The sequence below is a fragment of the Myiozetetes cayanensis genome, unplaced genomic scaffold (assembly GCF_022539395.1).
Source record: "Myiozetetes cayanensis isolate MyiCay16 unplaced genomic scaffold, myiCay2020 scf18, whole genome shotgun sequence".
Lineage (NCBI taxonomy): Eukaryota > Metazoa > Chordata > Aves > Passeriformes > Tyrannidae > Myiozetetes > Myiozetetes cayanensis.
The window spans coordinates 14,299,130-14,320,109 of NW_026087389.1; the positions used below are offsets into that span (position 1 = coordinate 14,299,130).

At 56.0% G+C, this 20,980-nt stretch overlaps 1 protein-coding gene across 3 annotated transcripts in view; it reads left to right on the forward strand.

Moving 5' to 3' along the window:
• Positions 1-19,414, forward strand: part of TEX264 (testis expressed 264, ER-phagy receptor) — a 38,556-nt gene extending 19,142 nt beyond the window's left edge. For all 3 annotated transcript variants that reach the window (XM_050312995.1, XM_050312997.1, XM_050312996.1), the window contains 2 exons: positions 11,723-11,894; positions 18,581-19,414. In XM_050312995.1, coding sequence (XP_050168952.1) covers positions 11,723-11,894; positions 18,581-18,894 — 486 coding nt within the window. In that variant the 3' untranslated portion in view covers positions 18,895-19,414. The remainder of the gene's footprint in view (positions 1-11,722; positions 11,895-18,580) is intronic.
• The last annotated feature ends 1,566 nt before the right edge of the window (positions 19,415-20,980 follow it).

Sequence of the window (20,980 nt, forward strand, 5' to 3'; positions counted from 1 at the left end):
CCCTGAAGACTTCTGCTTCTGTTCTCCCCTTCCACACACCACCAACCAGAAGATCTGGTATATTTTAAGCTGCTGCAGTGTCTATTTCCCTTACCTGTGCAGCTCTGCAGGATGAATCCTGAGGCAAAAGTGCTGCTTGAATGTCAAAGACAGAACTCTAAGGCAGCTGGGAGAGTGGTTGGTCTGGGAGTCCCAGTCCCAGCACAGCACTGGGGCTGCTGCCTTTCAGATGAAATGCAAAGGGGTGTCCTGGCCCATCCTGGGGAATGAATAGGATGTGCCATGGCTGGTCACAGAACTGCCCTGTCTGCAGCTGCTTGCTGGCTTCGTGCATTTGCTGATGGGCTCTGTTCCCATCCCGTGGTTATAAGGCATCCTGGGAAGGCTGGAAGGAGGAAAACCATGGCTTTGTTCCCACTGTGGACACCTGCGTTTTCACCCTGGCACTGGATGGCCAGTTGCTCTCACCTACTCCTCTGGGTATTATTTCTACCGGGAGCTGATGGCAGCTCCTTGACACGCAGGAAGGTGGATATCTATCATCTGCTGTGGCCAGCTGCTCTGCTTTTCACGCTGTGCGCATTCACAGCTTGGGGTAAGGTCCGCCCAGCGATACAGTAACCAGAGCGTGAGTTGGCAAAAGCTTATCAAGAGGTCAGTGTCAGAGAAAGACTTGCTCCGGTACTTCTTTGCAGTTCAGGAGAGGAACAAAGAGGAAGCGGCTGCTGTGGCTGCAGGAGCTCCCTGACGCTGTGGGCTCACGCTGGAGGAGCCATTGGGTCCTCTCTGTGCATCTTCCTCCTCCTCTCTCACATGCACCTCTAGGTGCCATGTTCACCTGTCCCTCCTTGCTCAATTCTCGCCCCCTCTCCTGCATCTCCCACCAATTCCCCTGCAAAGCTCTGTCTCCTGGTGGGAGCTACTTTGGGAACCATAGCACTGGCTCAGCTCTGGCCTTATGCTGTTTCACAGGGCTCAGGACCAGTGTCCAAATCACTCCCCTCTCGCTATCCGAGACCCAGCACCCTTCCTTGGACAGAGCTGCAGTGGGCAGTGTACACCTCTGCCCATGACAAGCAGCATCTGCTTGGGAAAGGGCAGATGGGGACAGAGATGCAGATGTGCTTGCCCAAAGTCCTCCCCATCCTCCATGTACCCAGAGCTTGAGGAAGGACACCACAGCACTGGGAAGAGGAAGGATGTCCTCCAGGTCTCAGAGGGCGCTAGTGAGGATCTGGGGCAGCTCTGGAGGCTGATGTGCTGCTGTGAATGATGTTACACAGGACTGTGTATGATTTAGGGTACCTGGGAGAGCAGAGCAGTGATGGAGATGGGGAGTTGGCTCCCCAGCAGGGGAAGATCTGGAAAGCTGAGAAAATCTGGTGCATCTCTGGAGCATCGAGCACCTCTGGGAGCATATGGGACCCGGAAAGCCACAGGCCTGTGGAAGGGCAGAGTCAGGCTGGGCTCTGTCCTTGCCTAACTGCTTCCATTTCACCTCCTGATTGATCTGCGCAGTCAAACTGATGATCCAGTGCTGGCGGAGGAGCCGTCGCCAGACTGCAAAGGTCGCTGGAAGCAGCTGCTCCCCTCCCCTGCTGCCTCTGTTGCCGGCAGAAGAGCCTGGCTTTGGAGGCACTCAGTTTGTGTCCCTGCTGGCGCTGCCAGCCACTGCCTCCCCGCACGGCCAGCACGCCGCGGCAGCGCGCTCAGCAGGCGCTCTCCTCTCCAGAACGAGGTAATGAGCCCCCTGGGACCCTGTGCTGGGGTCCCTGGTGGGCCAGGGTGGAGGAGGTGAGGGCTGCAGAGCACAGGCAGGCGCCCAGCCTCACCTCACCTCCCCACCTCAGCTCTGAGCAGCGTGGGTGGAAAGGTCAGTCAGCACATGGGGCCGCCGAAATGGCACGTCCTGGCTCGAGGACACCTGGAGCTGTCCTGAGGTCCCTGGTGAAGTTGCCTGGTGCCGCTCATTCACCTCTTTTACCCCCTCCTTGCCTCCTGCGTTCCCAGCCCCTCCCGCGTTGCAGGCAGCCTGCCCGTCCCTGTGCCGTTCGCTTTCTGCCCGCCAGCGCTGTTTGTCTGCGCTGGGGATCTCCTCGGGCGAATCGTTACTGCCGCTGGCGAGCGGTGGCTGCAGGCTCTGGGGGCTTCATTAGCCGAGCTCACCAGAGGAATTGTCACCACACTGGGGCTTGCCAGAGTTTCTGGCTCTTTGCCCTTTGCTTCGCAGAATTGCCGCCTTTTTGGGGAGAGGTGCAAGCTCTTGGACGTGGGGGTTTGAAGGCGGCCTTCCTAGAAGCCTGTGGGTAAATGCCTCTTATTCATTTATAAACATTCAGGAAGGAGCTTGTCTTGGGCTCTGGCTTGCTTTTAAAACATGGGGATGTCTGTTCCTGGGGCAAGGGAAGGAGAAGCAGGCACAGCAGTGAACCGAGGGTGTGTGGTGGCCCGTGGTTGTGTGTTTTACAGCAGAGAGCCTGGGCAGGATCCCTGTCACTCAAAGTCAAACCTGGATTTCCCTGAGCAGGAGCTCAAGCAATTTTTCTCCACTGTTGGCTGCGCTTAGCTGATAGCTTGGAAGATACTCCTGTCCTGAAAACTTGCTTTCTGATGTCAGATTTGCCAACGGGTTGTGCTTGGGATGGATCATCTTACCTATTCCTTCTCAGAAAACCAGGCTGAAACCTGCTTGATCTTCCTCTTTGGTGACTTTCCCTACCTTGCAAATGAGGCCAATAAGCCTGACAGTAAGTCCCTGTGGGTGGGGAGGGAAGGACTATTTTGTCTGGGAATCAGGCGGTTGCATCGTGGCTTTGCCCTGGGATGCTGGTGGCTTTATCTCTGCAAGTTCAGTGAGGTTAGGTTCTTCAGCTTCCCTTTTTGGCTTTCTCAGCTGTGAGGGGATGGTGTGAGGCTGAGCTTAGCTCATCGTGAAATGTATTCCATGTAGCCTGGGAACCGGGGGCGTTGCAGAAAGACAGGGTTGTTCAAGGAGGTAGGAAGGGACAGCAGGGTATTTATTCCACTGCACCATTTTCTTCCTGGGGGTATTAATGTGACACATGTCCCGAGTTTGTCCTGGTGACAGGCTGTGGAAGAGCAACTGGAGATGCCTGCAACCCAAAGAGCAAGAGAAAAGGGTTGAGATTTGGAAGGGGCAGCCCAGTCCTTGGCTTGGGAGACTGAGAGCTCCACATTCTGTGGGCACCAGGCAGTGCTGCTCCTGCTCCACCTCTGTTGCTTTGACATTGCCACATGAGGATTTCATCACAGAAGAGAAGGCTATATGAGAAGGCTGGCAATGAAAAGCCCCCACTGGACATACCTGTTGCGGAAGAGCAACTACTCAAGCGAGTGGTGGCCCAGGAGAAAGCCATCCAGGTGGGTTGGGAATGTCCACCTGGATGAGGAGCACTCCAAGTTAGCCATAGAAGAAGATCTCTCACCACAAGAAACCACCTGCTGTTGGGTGTCTCTGGACAGGGTGGGGCAGGTTACTCTAGGTTGGGGCTTACCCTCCCTGCGACCAGCCTGATGAAGGCACGTGTCAAAGAAACTCTTTTTACCTGCGTGGTGCCCCACACAGGGTGGGAGGCTGCAGTGCAGTGGGCTGCCTGGCCGAGGCAAGACAGACAGGAGAGCATCTTGGATGATGATCCCTTTCCTGAAAGGCCCTGCCTTGACAGGAGACAGAGAAATTGCCACAGCTGCTGCTCCTGGCAGCCTTGCCGAAGCAACAGAGCAGGCAAAGTGATTTAGCATCACTCCAGTCATCCGTGATGGCAGAGATCATGGCATCAACCCCTTCAGCTCGGCGATTAATGCTGAAGAAGCATCCTCCGAGGGCTGGGAAGAGAGCATGGGTCCCTGGAGATCTCTCCGAAGCAGAGGCAGCCCGCTCCAGCTGTGGTCCTCCTCTCCCGCAGTCTCATCCACCTCCTTTTGTGTGCAGCTGTTGACCTGTGTGCTCCCACAGCGATGGCATTCCTAGGAACTGGGATGGGAGCACAGGCCTGGTTCCTCCGGTGAAGAGAGATTATGTGGATTTACACAGGTTTCTTGTCATATAATGACTCAAATCCAGTATTTGAGCTTTCAGAGTGGTTAAAACCAAAGTTCCTTTCAGAGCTAGTGTGTGGCTGTGATAGGGAGGGGGGAGGAGAAAATGGGATATGGTGGGGTCGGGTAGGAGGAAAAGTGTGAGAACATAAGAGTGGAGCTCTGGGAAGCTGGTGAGAACTCTCTGCCCAGCTGGCTTCGCTTACCCATGGTGGGTATAGGAGCAAGGCAGAACTTGGGGATGTGGAAAGCACTGAGTTTTTAGGAAGATTTTTTAATGCAAAAGTTTGCTTCACTTTTGAAACTCTCTGCTCCAGGACTAATTACTACCAAATAACCATAACACCAGGGGGGACCCAAGCCCCATGAATTGTGTGTATTTGCACCATCTGCTCCTTATTCTGCAGGTGACATTCCCATGGTTGGAGGCAGTAGGATACATCCCTGAAAGCACATGGACTAATGTACCTGAGCATGTCTGGGCTGACAGCTTTGTCCAGGGCTTGTCCTTCCTGCACACTGGGCACTCTGACTGCTCCTGGCTGCTTTCTGAATGGTTTTATCTCGGTGGGACTTGCTGCTCGTCTCATCTCTGAAGATGGGGGATGCTCCTGTGTGCGCTGCAGAATTTCTCTTGCAGCTCAGTTGGGTTCTGAAAGGGGAGGAGGTCCAGAGCATGTCTGCATCCACAGCGAGGCAGGGCTGGAGCTTTCTCCCTTTTGCTGGAGGACAGGATGTGATCTCCCACCATGCCAGGGAGGAAAAAAGCGTTCATGACTGACAGCAGCTTCCAGCAGTGACCTGGGTGCCTGTGCCTTGTCCCTGCCAGCCTTCTCAGGGTGCTGAGACCTCACAAACCCACCAGCCCACCCAGGCTCATTCCTTTGCCTCTCAGTTTGGCCATGCCTGGCAGCTGCTGTTTTGCAGCTCCCGCCCTGGAGGAGCCATGGGAGCAGCTGGGTGATCCGGCCCCGGGAAGCACAGGCGGGCGAGGTGTAAATTGCATGGCGGGCTGCCTTCGCTGAGGTGAAAATGAAAAACTCTCCCAGCTATCAAGCCCGGTGTTTCACGGCTCCCATGGTCCAAATGCACTCCCACTCCCTCTTAGTGCTAGGGAGAGGATCTCGGGGGCTGATTTTCACCTGCCTGTCCCGAAGCCACTGTGCAGGGCAGTGTGTCCTGGCTGCAGGCAGGACAGGGGCCTGCTGTGGGAAGTGTGTTAGTGCCGAGGGCAAGGAGGGATGCTGATGGCGTGGGAGGTGCTAATTGCCAAGCTCTGTATCCTGCTACCTGGAGGATTTGTTATCCTTTGGCGAGACTTTGTTTTCCACTGCTGTAGTGCTGGTTCTTCCTGCTGGCTGACGGAAACGGCCTTTTCTTGATTGCAATAACATCACCTTCAGATTCCGAAACACCTTGCGGCCCAGAGGATTTGAAAGTAAAGTGCACGTGTGTGGGAGCAGTTTCACTACCTCAGAAATGTGAGTTTCTCCAGGCTGGGAAGCAGCAGCTGTTCTGCAGCCCTTGGCAGCCTGCTGTTGGCGGCTGTGCTGTGTGCTGGAGCTGGCTCCGAGTGCCATCCCACCAGGAGGCAGGGCCTGCCCGGCTCCACGAGCACCCAGCTTGGCCTGCAAGCTGAGATGATGGGGTTTCCTTGATGCTTGAGATATTACTGGTGTAAAGTATGTCTGCTTGCCTCTCCCTCCAGCAATGTGTCCTCCTGCTGTCCAAACCATCTCTTGGGCTGATGGCTCCTTCCCAGCCTCTGCCTGACTTCTGTCCCTTGGTGGGCAGTCCTGGGGCAGCCAAACTTCATCCCTGTCTCCCATGGTCAGGCTGTGGCTCAGCAGGGAGAATCAGAATCAGGACTGGGTTTGGAAGGGGCTTTCAAAGGCCATCCCTCTGCTGTGGGTAGGGACATCTTTCACTAGACCAGGTTGCTTAAAGCCCCATCCAGCCTGGCCTTGAACACTTCCAGGGATGGGGCATCCACAGCTTCTCTGGGCAACCACTTCCAGTGCCTCACCACCCTCATCACAAGGCATTTCCTCCTTACATCCAATCTAAACCTGCCCTTTTTCAGTTTAAAACTGCTGCCCCTTTTCCTGTCACTACAGGCTCTGGTAAAAAGTCTCCATTTCATACAAGCCCCCTTTAGGTACTGGAAGGCTGCAATGAGGTCTGCTTGGAGTCTTCTCCAGGCTAAACAACCCCAACCCTCTCAGCCTGTCTCCATAGATGCTCCAGCTCTTGGACTGTTTCTGTGGCTTCCTCTGGACCCACTCTGACATGTCCACAACTGTCTCATGCTGAGGACCCCAGAGCTGGAGGCAATATTCCAGATTGGGTCTCACGAGAGTGGAGCAGAGGGGGAACATCCCCCATCCCCTCCCTCAGACTGCTGTCCATGCTGCGTCGAGTGCAGCCCAGGATGTGCTTGGCTTTCTGGGCTGCCAGTGCACGTTGAAACAAAGTTGGAAACCCAGGGAGGAAGGGATGCCTCTACTTTTTTTCTTTCATCATCTCAGATGTAGGGACCAAAGCGGTGTTTAGCCTCAAGGAGAAATGGAAACAGGAACATCCCTAGTCTGTGTGTGGGACAGAGGGGTGGCCCAGCAATGAGTCTGTCCCCTGGCTGAACTGGGAGAGCACTGAAGGGTGCTGGGTGCTGTGCAAAATGAATTGCAAAGCCTCCCTGGACTACCTAGCGCCCGTGTTCTAAGATAAGCAGGGATGACACACCGAACGTGGAGCTTGTGAGGAAGCGAGGAGGATGTGGCACACAGCGCGCTCCCTCCAGTCCTCGCTGGTGGCTCAGTTTCAGCTTTTAATTTTAGCAACTGATTTGGGGCCGCTCAGCTCCAAGCGGTTTTGTTGTTTCTTTAAAATCCCTGGGACTGAAGCGTCCGACCCCATCACTGAGAGGATGGATGTCTCCAGCTGGAAGGAAGATGTGGGGGAGTTGTGTTGTCTGAGCAGGCAGGAGCTGCTGGCGTGTGAGGACAGGGCTGGTGGGTCCCCCGGGGGTCTCCCCACGCTCTGCCAGGTGCCAGCTGACTTACCAGCACTAACCAGAGCAGCCCAAGAGCCAGGAGGAAGTACAGGTGAAGGGAGGCTTGTGGCTGTGAGGGTGCAATGACGCTCTAGCTGGTTGGGGGTTGCTGGTGAGCCCCCTTAGCTTAACCATCACTCCATGAGCCATGCCAGGAGGTCACGGTGAGGAGTCAAGAGGAACTGTGGGGACAGAGGGCTTGCAGCCAGAAGTGGGGTGAGGACAGTAGCTGCCTCTGCACCGCCATCCCAGCAATCATGGAAGTGTTCTGGGGTCAGCTGGAGCCTGATAGCCAGCATGCCCGGGCATGGCGAGGATTCAGAGAGCATCCACAGGGCTCACCTGTGGTCTCCTAACAAGACAAATTCTTCCAGCAGTGGGAGATGAAGCAGATCCAGTTGGTGACATTTGAATTCCTGAGCAGATGAGCTTGACAGAGTGACAAAGCCAGTCCCCGCAGTGCCCCAGCTCACCTTCTGCTTCCCAGCAGGTGCTGAGGGGCACGGCGTGATGCCAGCACCCTGCCGCCTCCTCCCGCCTGTGCACAGTTCTGCTGGGATTGGAATGACTGCGGGTCATGTCTCAGCCCCCTGGTCGTGTGTTCCATAGCCCTGGGGCTGCTCTCCTGCCCTCCTGGGGAAGTGGGGGCATCTTCCATCTGTAAGGCTGTGCCCAAGCCATTCTATGGGCAGATGATGGGGTCTGTTCCCTATGGAAAAGTAGGAGGAGGAAAATTTGTACTGCCAAAGAGGTGCCACCTCCTGCTGCTTGGGAAGCTCTCCCAAAATGCTAGTTTGGTGCATAATCCTGTTGTCCTTTCTGATACATGAGGCCAGGGGATTCTACATTCCTAGAGGGATGAGAGCAACCTGGAGGAAGGAGAGTCAGGGAATCAGTGATGGTTGGTGGGTTAAAGACTGGGCGAGGTGCTGTTTCACCTGGGAAAGAAGAGGCAAGAGCCTTCCCTTACAAAAACCCTTGCTCCCAAGAAGCTGGTGAGAAGCACCCCACCATGTTCCGCAGATGGGCCGAGAAGAAGTTGGCTTTGTGGGAAGCACTGGGTCTGACACAGCAGGAGCATTCTGGAGCTGCTGTGCCTGTTGGGACTGAACTTGTGGACTCTGGATGGATTTGCCTTTGCTGTGTATGTGTAGATTGGCTGTGTGGATTATGTGCAATGAATCCCGTGCTTCGGGTGCCTGGTGGAGGGTCCCATGGGGAAATATCTTTGTGTGCGGCGCTGCCGCCTCCATCTTTGCCGTAGGAAGGGAAAGTTCCCAGCACAGGCTGAGGAGGGAGGTGTCACTGCACGACCTTGTGAAGGGATGAATCCCCTTCCCTGCCCTACTTACTGGCCCTGCTGTCCTAGCCAGCAGCCTGGCCCTGACGCCGTCGGTGTCCCACTGTTCACCTCTCGCTGAGCTCCTCCGCCCGTGTGAGACAGCATTGGATTTGACTCCAGGGCTCTGCCTTGCAAACTCCACGTCCCCCTTGCACTGCTCCATCTGTTGGCTTAGCAGCACAGCTAGCGAGGGGCTCCCTCCTCAGCGGCAGTGCAGCATTGCCTGTTGAGCCTCTCTGTTGTTTTGCCATGTTGTTGAGCCTTTGCTAATTCGCTCTCTGCTTACGCCTTCACCTTTGGACTCTGCTCTCCAGTCTCTCCAGGTTGTTTCTTTGCCTTGCAGCCTTTCTCTCCACTGGGATAATCCCAAACCCATTCTGTCCTATGCTGGCACCAGCCTCCTGATTGCATTTTGCTGCACTATACTTGCCTGGCCTCTGCCTGCTTCCTAATCTCCTTTGGTATGATCACAAGGCTGATCTCCCTGACCCGCTTTGGATGATCCTCTTGCCCATTTTTTGGATGATCCCCTTATCCATTTCTGTTGTCATGGCTCCCCATCTCATTGTCTCTGCCCTTTCCTCAAGTCTTTAGGCAGTGTCATCCCTTTGTCTCAGGCTGGATGGGACAGCATTCCCAGCTGCCACCTCCCTGCTCCTTCTTGGGGATATTGTCCTCTCTGAGCCCATGTGCCAGTGCTGAGCTCTGTATTAGCCATATCAGGGGCTGAGGCCAGCTCACTAGCCTGGCTCCCAATTTGATTTGTACAGGCATAAATTAGCACCACCAGATCTGGTTTCTCTCGGTTTCATTTTCGGCAAAACCCTGGATGAAATGGGAAGAAGCCAAGTGTTGTAGTTGTCCATAATAAGGCAGGTGTGGGTTTTACAGTGAGTGTTTGGCCACTTCAGCGTCATCCCACCAACCTGGTCTCTGGCCATGGGCTTTGGCTCCAGGGCACTTTTGCTCCTCTGGCTTCAGGGACACAAAGCTGCTTCCCACCCTGGCAGGGTGGAGAGTCCTTATCTCTCTTATGGGATAATCTGTGAGTGTGAAGCAGCATTTAGCTCAAGAGCCAGTCCAGGACCCTGCTCTTCACAGAGGTGTGCATTTTTATTCCTTAAAAAGCCAAGATTCCCGTGTTTCATATGGGTGGAGGGGGTGTTGTTTGTGCTTTGGGGGAGTCACTACTATGGCTGTGTGATTGGAAGGGCAGTTGAAGCAGCCTAGATATACTGTTGGGAGAGTTTATGTCTCAGATCTGCTCTTTTGGAGTCTCAGGATGGCCTTTGGGAAGTTATCTTGGGATGTCTTGGAGGCCAGGGTGGAGCCCTGAGGTTTTAGACTGGTTAGAGTTTAGTGAAGGTCTCTTTGCTCTAAGATCCTTTGAGCTGTCCATGACTGCATTAAGTGGTGGAGGACCAGCTAGGTGCATCCAAAAAAACCCTGCAAATCTTGGAGATACCCATCTCTGGTGTGTGTTGCAGTAACCTAAAATAAGAAGCCGAGCTGAAGATTGGCGGATGGGCTTGTGGTTGGTAGAGCAAGGGGCAGAGCAGTGGGGAGGGCTCTTGTCTGCGTTGTTGCTGAAAAAGCAGGAGTGATATGAACCGCCTCTGCTCTGCTGCTAAAAACAGCCCAGCTTGTTTTTATTTAATACAGTTTTGATCCACAGGCCTCAGTGTTTCACCTGCCTGCGAGTGGGAACCCCGGGCTCCAAGCCTTGGAAGCCCGCCTGCGTCCCTGCGCGTCCCCAGGAGCGCAAATGTGGTTACTCCTTGGCTGGAGGAGGGAATTGTGCCGAAATTCAGGCTCAGAGGCACTGGGATGGGATGGGTAAAGCTTCTGCTGGGGTCATGTTTCTGTCACTGTGGTGCTGCTGGGTAAACTGGGGCTCTGCACTGCCAGCTCCTGCAGGCTTTCCCAGGAAAATGGACCCAAAAATTGCTCATGTGGGATCTTCTCCCTGTCTTGCTTGCGGAGCATCCTGGCAGCGTGGAGGTTGCTCTTCAGGTATCCTTGCTGCCAGCACTGGGAAGAGGGTCAGTGTTGGCTCATATTGTGGATCCTGCCTGGTGCCGGCATTTGTCTGGGAAATAAATGATTCTTAATCACATTGGTCCATCCCCAGGGGTGAAGGGGGTCAGGAATGAACAGGCTTTTGTGAGGTCGTGATTGATGTGCCCATAAAGCTCATGCTTGGAGCGGGGCCAGATGTGGCTAAGGAGAGTCCCAGAGGGATGGGGACCCTGCTGGAGGATGTCTGGGCAAGCCACATCAGTGGGCCATGATGGAGGAGGATAGGGAGGAAGAGGAAAATCGTTGGATCAGGGAAGAAGAGAATAATCAGGGCAAGAGGGAGGAAGAGAATAGAGCAGAAGGAGGAGGATAATCAGGGTGGTTGCAGGGTTAAATAAAAGCTGTCAGTGATTTGAAAAGGGGAAAGAAAGAAAAAGAAAATCCGCTGAAGAGACACTCTCCTTTCTCACCCGGCTTGTAATCAGCCGCCCCCTCTGCCAGTGAGCAGCTGGCGGGCGGGCGGGTGAGGAGGGGGTGGCAAGAGGGGTCCAGCTGCTCCTCAGCCCTGCCCCGGCACCCCAAGAGTCCCCACAGCCCTGGCTCGGTGTGGGCTGTGCAGCCCAGGGGGACATGCCCCTGCCATGGGTCCCTTGCAAGGCTGAGGGGTCTGAGGTCTTGAGGAGTGCTGCCAGGGGGAGGTGGGGCGAGGAAGAGGAGGAGAGGGACTTGTCTGAAATGCCAGGGATTCATCTCCCACTCCCCCTGCCCTCGCCATTCTGAAAGGAGCTGCTTGAGCTGTCGGCTCTGGATTATATTAATTAGTGGAGAAGTGCAACGCCTGCTCGTGGGGCTGGGCTGCTGGGAGGAACCAGAGATTTGGCAGGTCTGTGCGAAGCAGCTGCCCAGGTCCCCAAAACCCCTCGCTCCAGCCCAGAATCAGTACACCAAAGCCAAGGCTGAGCTGGGGGAAATGAATCTCTCATGCTCTTCTGCATCTCCTCCTGGGGCCCGACTGGCTGCTTACCCTCAGGGCCAAACCTGCCTGCCCTGGTGTGTGCAGGCTGTTGTGACAGGGAAGGCACCACTGTGGTTTTGGGATGGGACCCACTGCTCCTCAGTGGGTCTCCATGTCTATGGGCAGAGTGGGTCAGTCTATGGCACAGCCAGGCCGGCAGGTCCGTGTGATGGGGGGCTGCTGGGGTAGGGGGTGAGGGCACATCCCTGACTCATGGCTGCCTGCTGTCTTTCAGGAGAGGAAGCTGTGTGCCCACCCCCGGATCGAGATCTACAAGCAGGACCGCATCTACTTCGTGTGTCCCCTGGCCCGCCAAGGGGACTTCTATGTGCCTGAAATGAAAGAACTGGAGAGGAAGAGCAGAGCTGCTGCAGTTGAGGCCGAGGATGCCCAGACAGACATCACAGGTATCCATGGCTTGCGTACGGGCTCCATCTTCTATCAGCATCAGCTCCTCACAAAGGTGGGGGTCCCAGTGTCCTCTGCCTGAGCAGACAGAGGGACTGACTTGTGCCTACCTGGTGCCCAATCACTGAGTCTCAGCGCACATCTTTCCCTCACTCTGGGCTGATCCCCAAGGATCTTGTCCCCAGGGTGTCATGCCGTGCCTCAGGGAGCACCCAGGAACCCCTGCAGTGTCTGGGCGAGGGCCAAGCTGCCACTGAGCCACTGTCCCACTGTTGTTAGCGCAGAGCTGAATCTCACAGCTTTTGGTTGCAGCTGGGCTTGTTTTTCTCTTTGTCATATACATCTTCCTTGATCTCATCTTCATCTGTTACATATTGGGACTGCGAGGAGCTTAAATACCAGGTTGCTGTAGCTGGTGGTGGAGTTGCTTGAGAGCATCTGCTCAGCAAGATCTGTTGGAGCCTGGATGTATTCATACAGGAAGGGACCACAATGGCTGTAGGCGCAGAACAGGAGTGCTATAGTAACCCAAAATGCTGATTGCCTTCGCCGGCCCACGTGCTCCAGTGCCTATGAAATGTGGGAGCCGGCTATCCGAGCATTCCCGGGTGCTGGACAACACACCCGAGCTGCTGCTGGCAGGGGCAGCCACCTCGTCCTGCCCCGCGTGCTTGTGTAATGGGCATGAAAAAACCATGATGGCTCTGCTCGCCTCCCGGGCAGTTGGGTCATTTATTTTAACACATCTTCAGGTTTGGGGCGCTTTAATTCTTAATCGCGTGCAGCGTAAAAGCAAGCCTGGGAATTGCTTTTCTGGGAGCTCTGTCCATTTAGCGCCGCAATGAAGAGTTTAATTGGAGCTGTTTCCCAGTGCTTTGAGGTCCTGTATTTTCACGGTGCTCACTCAGCTCTTCTCCTCTTTTCCTTGTGTTCCTGGTGCTGTGGGCACCAGCCCGGCTTGGCCAAAGCTGCCCCAAAGCCCACTCACTCTGACATCTTCCCATGGTTGTCCCTTGGTTTTGGAGAGGAATGGCAGGATCCATGGGAGCAAAAGCATCTGCAGGATGGTATCTTCAGTAGCTGCACGTGCTCCTTTCTGCCCCAGTCAGGCGGTGCAAGATCCTGCAGATCATCCAGGGATGCTGGGAGCAGCCGCTGCCCTGCACCCTGGCTGTCTCAGTGCTTTCCCTGGGATGCCACTGCCAGCACCCCTGTGGGGGGAAGTCCCCTGCCTTGCAGGAAGTAGGGCTAGGAAGGTCTTCCTGGTTTTAGACAGCAAATGATGTTGAACTTTCTCATGTGGGAGAGCCTGGGCTGGGCTCCCTGGCAGCAGCTCTGGACCAGCTTCTCCAACACCCCTCCCCTTCCAGCCACACAGATGAGCTTTTGTCGGTGCAGTCTGATGCGGTGTCATCTGCTGAGTCTGCACAAAACCATCTTAAAATGATAATAATAGCTGTGAGGTTGGCCCCGTCTCCAAGGCTAAAGAGCTGGGCTTGGATGTTGCACTGTGATTGTCACTGCTGGGCACAGTGGCAGAGCCAGGTCTGGCAGGGGGTCACATCCTTGCTCTGGCCGTTGGAGATGGTCAAGGATGTGGCAAACCTCTGGGTTGCTTGTGCAGCTCCTACCTGAGGATCTTGGTGGTCCCTGTGATCTCCTGCATCCCTGTAATGTCACAGTGCCCCAGACTGGCACAACTGCTGACAGCTGGGGAGGATGGCACTGTGTGGGGAGGTCCTGGCCTTGTGCAAGGGGAAATGGTGCCCAGTGAGCATCCTTGTCCCTCTGCCACTGGCCTGCTGACACCAGGAACTTGGTTTGTAGCCGTCAGGCTGCTCCTGGTTTAAAGGCAGGGTCCAAGTCAGGAGGTGAGGTGGGAATGGGCAGCTGGTCTTGTCAGGCTCCACATCTCCCATCTGCCCCCTTGCTCGCTGGAGATGCCTTGAAGGAGACGTCCTGAAGATGACACCTTGTGGGTTGAGACTCATCCTCCCTTCCCAAGGATTTTCTGTGTTGGGATCTGTGCAGCCACCTCTGAGTTGAAGTTAAGAGAAAGCTCCAGTGTCTTTTCATATCGTTTTTACTCCTCCTTCCCTGAGCAGCTGCTCAAGGAGAAAGCTCCTTGAGCCATAGCCCCTTCCAACAGGCATGACAGCATGAAGCCTGTGATTTCAGAGTGAACATCATGTTTAGTAATGCTCTGTGTGGACACAGCACCAGTTGGTCACAGCTGATGAAACTCCCTGCCAGCAGCTGGATTATGCTTTCCTTGCATTAAAGGCTTGAGATGTTCCAAGTGGAAGGTGTTGCCATTTCTCCTCACCTGTTGATGTGGCTGGTGCCAGACAGTACCAAGTGACTTGGATGTGTAAGAAAAGCCTGGATTTGTTTTCTTGAGCCTCCTGACCTTGGAGCACATCTCTCCATTCAGGCTGTCATATGCTGTCCTTGTTCCTGAGCTCACCCTGCAAGGTGCTGGGTACCTGTGGCTCTGAGCAAAGCCAGTGACCACAAAGGCTGTGGGACATGGTCCAGGGTCTCTGCTTTCTGCTGCTGCCCTGCACGGAGCAGGGTGCTGGCAGCTCTGCTGAGGACGGACACACTCAATATGCAAGGCAGGGGCCAGGGGCTGTGGCTGTCTCTGCAATAATTCCATCCCTTCTTCGCGATCGTCAGGGTCATCGGAAAGACAGGAAGCATTTTTGGAAGGCGGCTGATGGGTCTCCAGGGGGCCAGTGTCAATCACGATTAGTTGTTTTGTACTTAATTATTTTCTGGGGCTTTGGCATCAGCACGGCGCTCAGCAGGCCCTCGCTCCCGGCTCCCTCTCGGCAGTGCTGACCCCGCTGCGGCGCATGGAAGGTGAAAGCAAACAAAAGCAGCCTCTCGACACGGGCTTGCTGGCATGAACACAGATGGTTCCTGAGCACGTGGCTCTGCCCAGAGTCTCAGGTGATCATTTTGCTCGAGCTGAGTCTGCCCAGCAGCATTCAGGTATGACTGATGGATCGTGTCACCCACTGAGCCCCAGTGCCGTGGGGGACACCTTCCCTGATGTGTTCTGCCTCATCCCCGCTTCTCTCCTCCAAAGAGCTCTACCTGTCCCTGCCTGCCCTTACATCCCAAGAAGGGGCTCGGCACACAGCTCCTGCCAAGCCTTCCTGCTGCTCTGCCTGCCCCAGCCCCTCTCCTGGTGGCTTGTGTGCGAGCTTTGGCAAGCTCAGAGGAGCTGTGCCCCCAGCAGCACACTGATCCAGTGTTTAGGGGCAATGAATATTTGGCCAAACAGGGAAAAAGAGAGGGCCTGGGAGCACCAAGAGGAGAGTGATGCTCAGGCATCAGTGTCACACTGGGGCAATGCAGGAGGGGAGCCTGACCTCATTCGGGATCTGGGAATGCCACTACCTGGGATGGCACAAGGCTGAACTGCCTTAGAGAGTAGTTCCTGTTGCACCCATTCCTGGGTGGTCTCTTGGAGTTGGTAGCTTGACATCCCTTCTTCCTAGGTGGCCCTGGCCTTTTTGGGGCTCCTCAGCACCCTGGTGTGGCTTCACCCCAGGCTGTGACTCTGTTTCCCAGATGAAAGCTTCATGGATTCCATGTTCCTACTGAGTTAAGGTGCAGTGGGAGGGCTACACCATCCTTGGAAGAGCAGGGTGGTGAAGGGGCTTCCACAGGGTGACTGGCACCTTGCTGCATGCCAGAGGGAAAAGCCACATTTGGCTTAGGGTGCTGGTCTGGCTTCTGGTGCAGGAACTGGCCTTGAGAAGGTGGATGCAGGGAATGGGCAGGGAATAGGGAAACCAAGCAAGGTGTGTGGGGAAGGATGGACAAATGGGTGTGACAGCTGCTGGAAGCCTCTGCCTGTAAGATAGGAGCTGAACCCCTGCTCGCCCTTCCAACGGGGCTTTGGCTGCCTTCTTGGAGCCCCCTGCACTGCCTGCCTGGCCTCTCTGGGCTGTGCTGGGACAGCTGGGAGTTCCTGCCACATCCTCTGCCAGAACTGAGCCCTCACGGTCCCCAGCTCCGTCTGTCACCCTGCCCACCCCAGACATCCATCCTGGCCAGGCGGAGCGGCCACGCCAGAGCCGGCCTTGTCCTGTGCAGAGGAGAGCGAGGCTGCTGAAACGGGCAAATTTGCCAGCTGAGGCTGCTCAAACGTGATCAGAAGTGACAGAGCAGTGACAAAGTGCCTGGCTGAAAGGAAACAGGACTCGATTTATTGTCACCCTTTGAGCGAGGGAGAGGAAGGAGGCTGCAAGGGTGAGGACAGCAGTGCTTTCCCACGGTGGTGGCTCGGAGCAGTGTGTAGGTCAGCTTCATCCATGTCTTCCCCTTCCTGATCTGCTGCTCCCCTCCTCAGGAGCTTCTTTGCTGTGTGGCATGTGACAGCTTCTGACCCAAAAATGGCCCTGGGGGTGCCAGGGGAGGAGAGCCATGCAGGCAGGGCACAGCTTGGGGAGTCGGTGTCACTCCTGTCCTGGGTTTCAGAGGGACGCAAGATGACTACGAATGACGTGAGCTGTCATGAAGCCATAGTGGGAATGTGTCCATGTCACCTCAGGCCTCCAATTTGGCCAAACTGGATTATTTCTTTTCGTGATATCCTCACTAGAGATCCGGCAAACCCTTAGTTGGCTTCAAAGCTTGGAGGTCGCACACTCTCATCCATCTCCTGCAGCTCTCTGTCTTCCCAGAGACTCCCTGCTGACCCACTGCCCTGCCCAGGTGGGACAGCACCTCCCACCTTTCTGCTGCCCGCTCAGTGGCTGCAGTGAGCGTCTCACCACAGCGTGCAGAACATCCTTTTTAACTTAGAGCAAATGTAGTTTCCGTGTCGAGGTGCTCCCTGATGCTGCAGCAAAGGCAGCGCGTGTCAGCGGGCAGCCCTTCACTCCTTTATGTGGGGGGGGGCACCAGGCATGGCCTGGCGGGGCTCAGCTGGAGCCAACTGCCCAAGGGTTTGCACGCTGTGGCCAAGGTGACAGAGTGGAGGCTCAGGCTCCTTTCCGAGCGGGATGAAGCCAATATGCCATCAGGTGGGATGGAGCAGTGGGTGCACTGTATCTGCAGATCTTTTCTGGCTACTCCTCATCCCGCTGCCACTGCTCGGTCCTCTCCGAGCAGCCGTCACTCAGCCGGCAGGACCGTGGGATGATGCTGCTCAGAAGGCAGAGGACTGCCATTTACAAGCAGTTCTGCTGGCAGCTGCCCAGGCTGGGAAGAAAAACAGCGCAGGGAGGGATTTAAGGATGTTTGGAAGGCAAGTTCCCTCCTTGGTGGGTCTCCTCCAGGAGATCAGTGGCTGCCACAGAGCTGGAGGAGAGCGAGCAGCCCAGCCCTGAGCACCGCAGAGGGAGGCTGGAAATGCCTGTGGGAGCCTGGGAGAACCCTGTGTCTGAAGCTGAGGATGAAGCTGCACCAGCAGGAGACAGTGTGGAGGAGAGGGTTCTCCTCTCCCACCTGGGAGCCTCTCTGTGGTCATCACCATCTTCTTCACCACTTCCCAGCCCTGTTGGTGGCAAGGTGCAGCCCTCCACCAGTGCTGCTGCTGAGCAGGACTCCTCCTGGTTTCCCTCCTGTTGTGGGGCATGATCCTCAGCAAGGTCACCTAGCCTGGCGTGGATGGAGGTGCCAGGAAGCAACAGAGCCCGGCACACACTTCCCACCAGTGTGAGGCAAGGGGGGAGAAGATGAAGCAGGGAGGGCCACGATGGAGGAGCCTGTCCAGTGTTTGCTACCGTGTCGTAATTAACAACATGTATCTGTGATGTCATAATTAACCACGTGGATCTCTGATATCGTAATTAGCAATGTTTAACATTTTTTAGGAGGGTTTTGTCTCCTGGCTGGTTGCTCCGGCAACAGCACCGAGCTACTGGTCTCAACCTGACACGTTCCTCTCCTTGTCGACTCCTTAATTGTGTTGTCGATGGAGCTAATGAGGCAGGGATCCGGGGAGGGGGCGGAGAGCCCAGGGGTCCGCCCCGGCAGGCAGGGGCAGCCCCCGGGGGGGCTGGGTCACGAGAGGAGGTGTGGGCTGGCAGTCAGGTGATGTGGAAAAGCGCGGAGCGAGCTAGGAAGGCTCCTACCATCCTCTGGCACCCTGAGTCCTGTCTGCCACTACCCTGCCTGCCTTTACACTGCTCCCAGAGCTGTGGGGAGCCACGGAGGGAGTGGGAGCAGGTTGTCGAGTGCTGAAGGCACCAGAATGCCCTGGCATGAGGCTGGACCTAAACCTGCCTCTGACCGCGGCACATCTGAGAACCCGTCCGTGTGCCACCATCCCCTCAAGTGCCTAAGCATGGTGTCCTGCCAGGGACAGGGTTGTTCCCCAGCTCCCAGGCTATGCATTCTTCCTAAGGAGTGGCCTGCCAGATCTTTGGTGTGTGCACAGAGAGCAGCTGTGGGGCCAGGGCGTGGCCAGGAGGTCAGGGCACAGCTGGAAGCTGTGGGTTGTTTGTACTGACTGACTTGGTGCCCTGATTTCAGCGAGTTGCTTGAGTCCAGCTTCTTGTCTTAGCCTGGCCACATCTCAAAGGATGTGACAAGGTGTAGGAGTTGGTCTCTGCTGTGGCCTGACATCTCTGAGGTTTCAGGTGGCTTTGAAGGTTATGGCACTCCATCCCCCATCACCTCCTTCCCGCAGCATTCACTCCCTCTCCTTCTCTTTCTATCCCAGGGGTCGACACCATGAGTGAGGCAAGCTCCATCAGCATGGAGGCCACAACTGACAGCAGAGACACCTCGGTGGCCACCTCCATCCTGCTGCCCTTCCCAGCCAGCCGTGGCCGGGAGGAGGCGGACAACCGCAGTGAGCACAGCTACAGCGAGTCGGGAGCCAGCGGCTCTTCCTTCGAGGAGCTGGACCTGGAGGTCACCGGGGACGGGGAGGGAGCCCCGGGTCTGCTACCTGATGTGGGCTACGCAGGCAACCAGGAGGTCTCAGACAAGTGGACCAAGGAGCCCATTGCTGCTGAGAGAGGAGAGGAGTGAAGCAGAGACCTGGTTTCCTCTCCTCCTGCCAGGGTCTGAGTTACTGGGAACCAAGTCGCCTTTCCCACCTCCTTCCTCTCCAGCCAAGAGATTTCGGTTGCTGATTCCCCCCAGGACCTGCTCTCCCTCTTTGCAGAAAGGGTGTTTGACTGTTTTGGGGGTGCTGGGAGGTGGGAGGGGTTTCTGTGGCGCTCGGCGGTGCCGGGTGGGTGCAGTTTGGGGGAACAGTGAAATGCATTTGCCATTTGTGTGTGTCTGGGTGCGTTGCAAACTCCTCGCAGGTGTCTCGGGGGTGGTGGTGGATGGTAGAGATGTCCCCCCTTGTCTCTACCCCTCTCACCCACAGCTCCTCTCTGCCACACCACAACATTTTCTAGCACCAAAGAGTTGTGAGTTTGGTTGGTTGGGTTTGTTCCCCTCTTCCCCTTGCTGAACAATGGAAACATCCCATGTAAACCTGGTCCTCCTGGCACTGCCACGGGCGCTTTGGGGTCTGTAATAAAGTGGATGCTTTTCCTCACTGGTGGCTGTTGTGTTGCTCTCTGCCTCTCAGCCGATCGTGCCATCCTGCCCCATGGTGGAGAGTGGGCTGTGGGTGGAGGCTGCTGGTGGGCTGCCCTGTGCCCCCAGCTGAGCCAGGGAACTGCCCAGGGGCTCTGCATCCCTGCTGCTCCCACTTGCTCCCTGCCCGGGCAACCCACTGGGGCCACGGATGCCATCCTGAGCTTCGGCAAGCTGGGGAGGGAGCAGGGAAGGTCCCAGTCACTGTGCCGAGCTGGGCTGAGCTGGAGGGAGGTGGCATCCCTGCTCCTCATGGGAATATGCAGAGAGTAGCACCAGTAAAGCCAGGTCCCTGAGCTGCTGATAAGCCCCCTCCTGTGGCAGTGACACCAGACTCCCTGCACTGTGCCTTCCTGAGTTCCCATCTGCCTGGTCCTGCAGCTGTGGAGTGCAGGCAGGGAGGGCTGCCCATGCTGGTCCCAGTTCCAACTTGGGACAAGGAAGCAGCCTGGACATCACTGCCATAGTGTCCCGGGACAATAACAGATACCAGAGTACTTTGCTGAGTGCCTTTGGTGCCTCCAGCAGCCCAGGGATTGTTTCCTGTTGGTCAGACATGACCAAAACCCGGGATTTGGGGTGGGAGTGCAAGGAGCTGATGAGGCCTGGTTGTCCCTCTGTGGTGGGAATGTGTCCTCCCTGGCTTGGAAAGGTCATGATTAGTTCTTATCCAGTGATTGACATGAGATTGTTCATAAATATTTTGTGCACTGAGTGATAAAATATTAAACTCCTCCAGCCCACATGGAAAAATATTGCTCTTCCCAGTGTTTATCTTTGTTGCTGGTTATTACAAAACTGCCAAGCCCCCTGAAATATTTATACCTTGCTGAGGCTCTGTGGGGGTTGGAGCCAGACAGCAGATCCCAGTGCTGCTGGTCCCCTAACCCTCCTGAAGATGGGGGCCACGGAGGCTTTGCCATCATCCTCGGCAAAGCCGAAGCGGCAGTCGGGACGTTGCAGCCAGTGACAAGGTGTGTGTGAGGCTGGTGCCAGGTCCCATCTGCTGGGGGAGAGGTGGGGCCATGGCAGGGCCAGCATCCCTTGGCACAGCACATCCCGAGTCCTCCCCAGCTCTCTGTACCCCCTGCCCTGCAGTGAAAAGGTTGCCCAGCCCAGGCATCCTCCTGTCCCCAGTGTCCTGCTCTGTCTGTGCTAACAGTCTTGAAAGGAGACAGGCTGATGGGGTCTAGGGTCCTGCTGCTGTGGGACTCCTGAGTGAGATGCCCCAGAAACACTCCTGTCCCCTGTTTCATTCTTGTCCCTTAGTCACAGCTTTCCAGGACACCTGGGCTGCCAGCAAAGGGACAAGTAGGATCCTGGGCAGCCGAATGGCTCTAGGAGTTTGGTAAGTAGTGGAGACCTGGAAAGCTAAACCTTGCCAGTGTCTCTGTCTTTAGATGGTCCAAATCCTTCCCCATCTTGATGCTTGGACTGACGGTGAGTGCTGGGGACTGTGTGGAGCGCAGGAGGGCAGTGGGGTGATGCTTGGCCCCTGGGCTCCTCCCAAGGGCTTGAGGAGAGG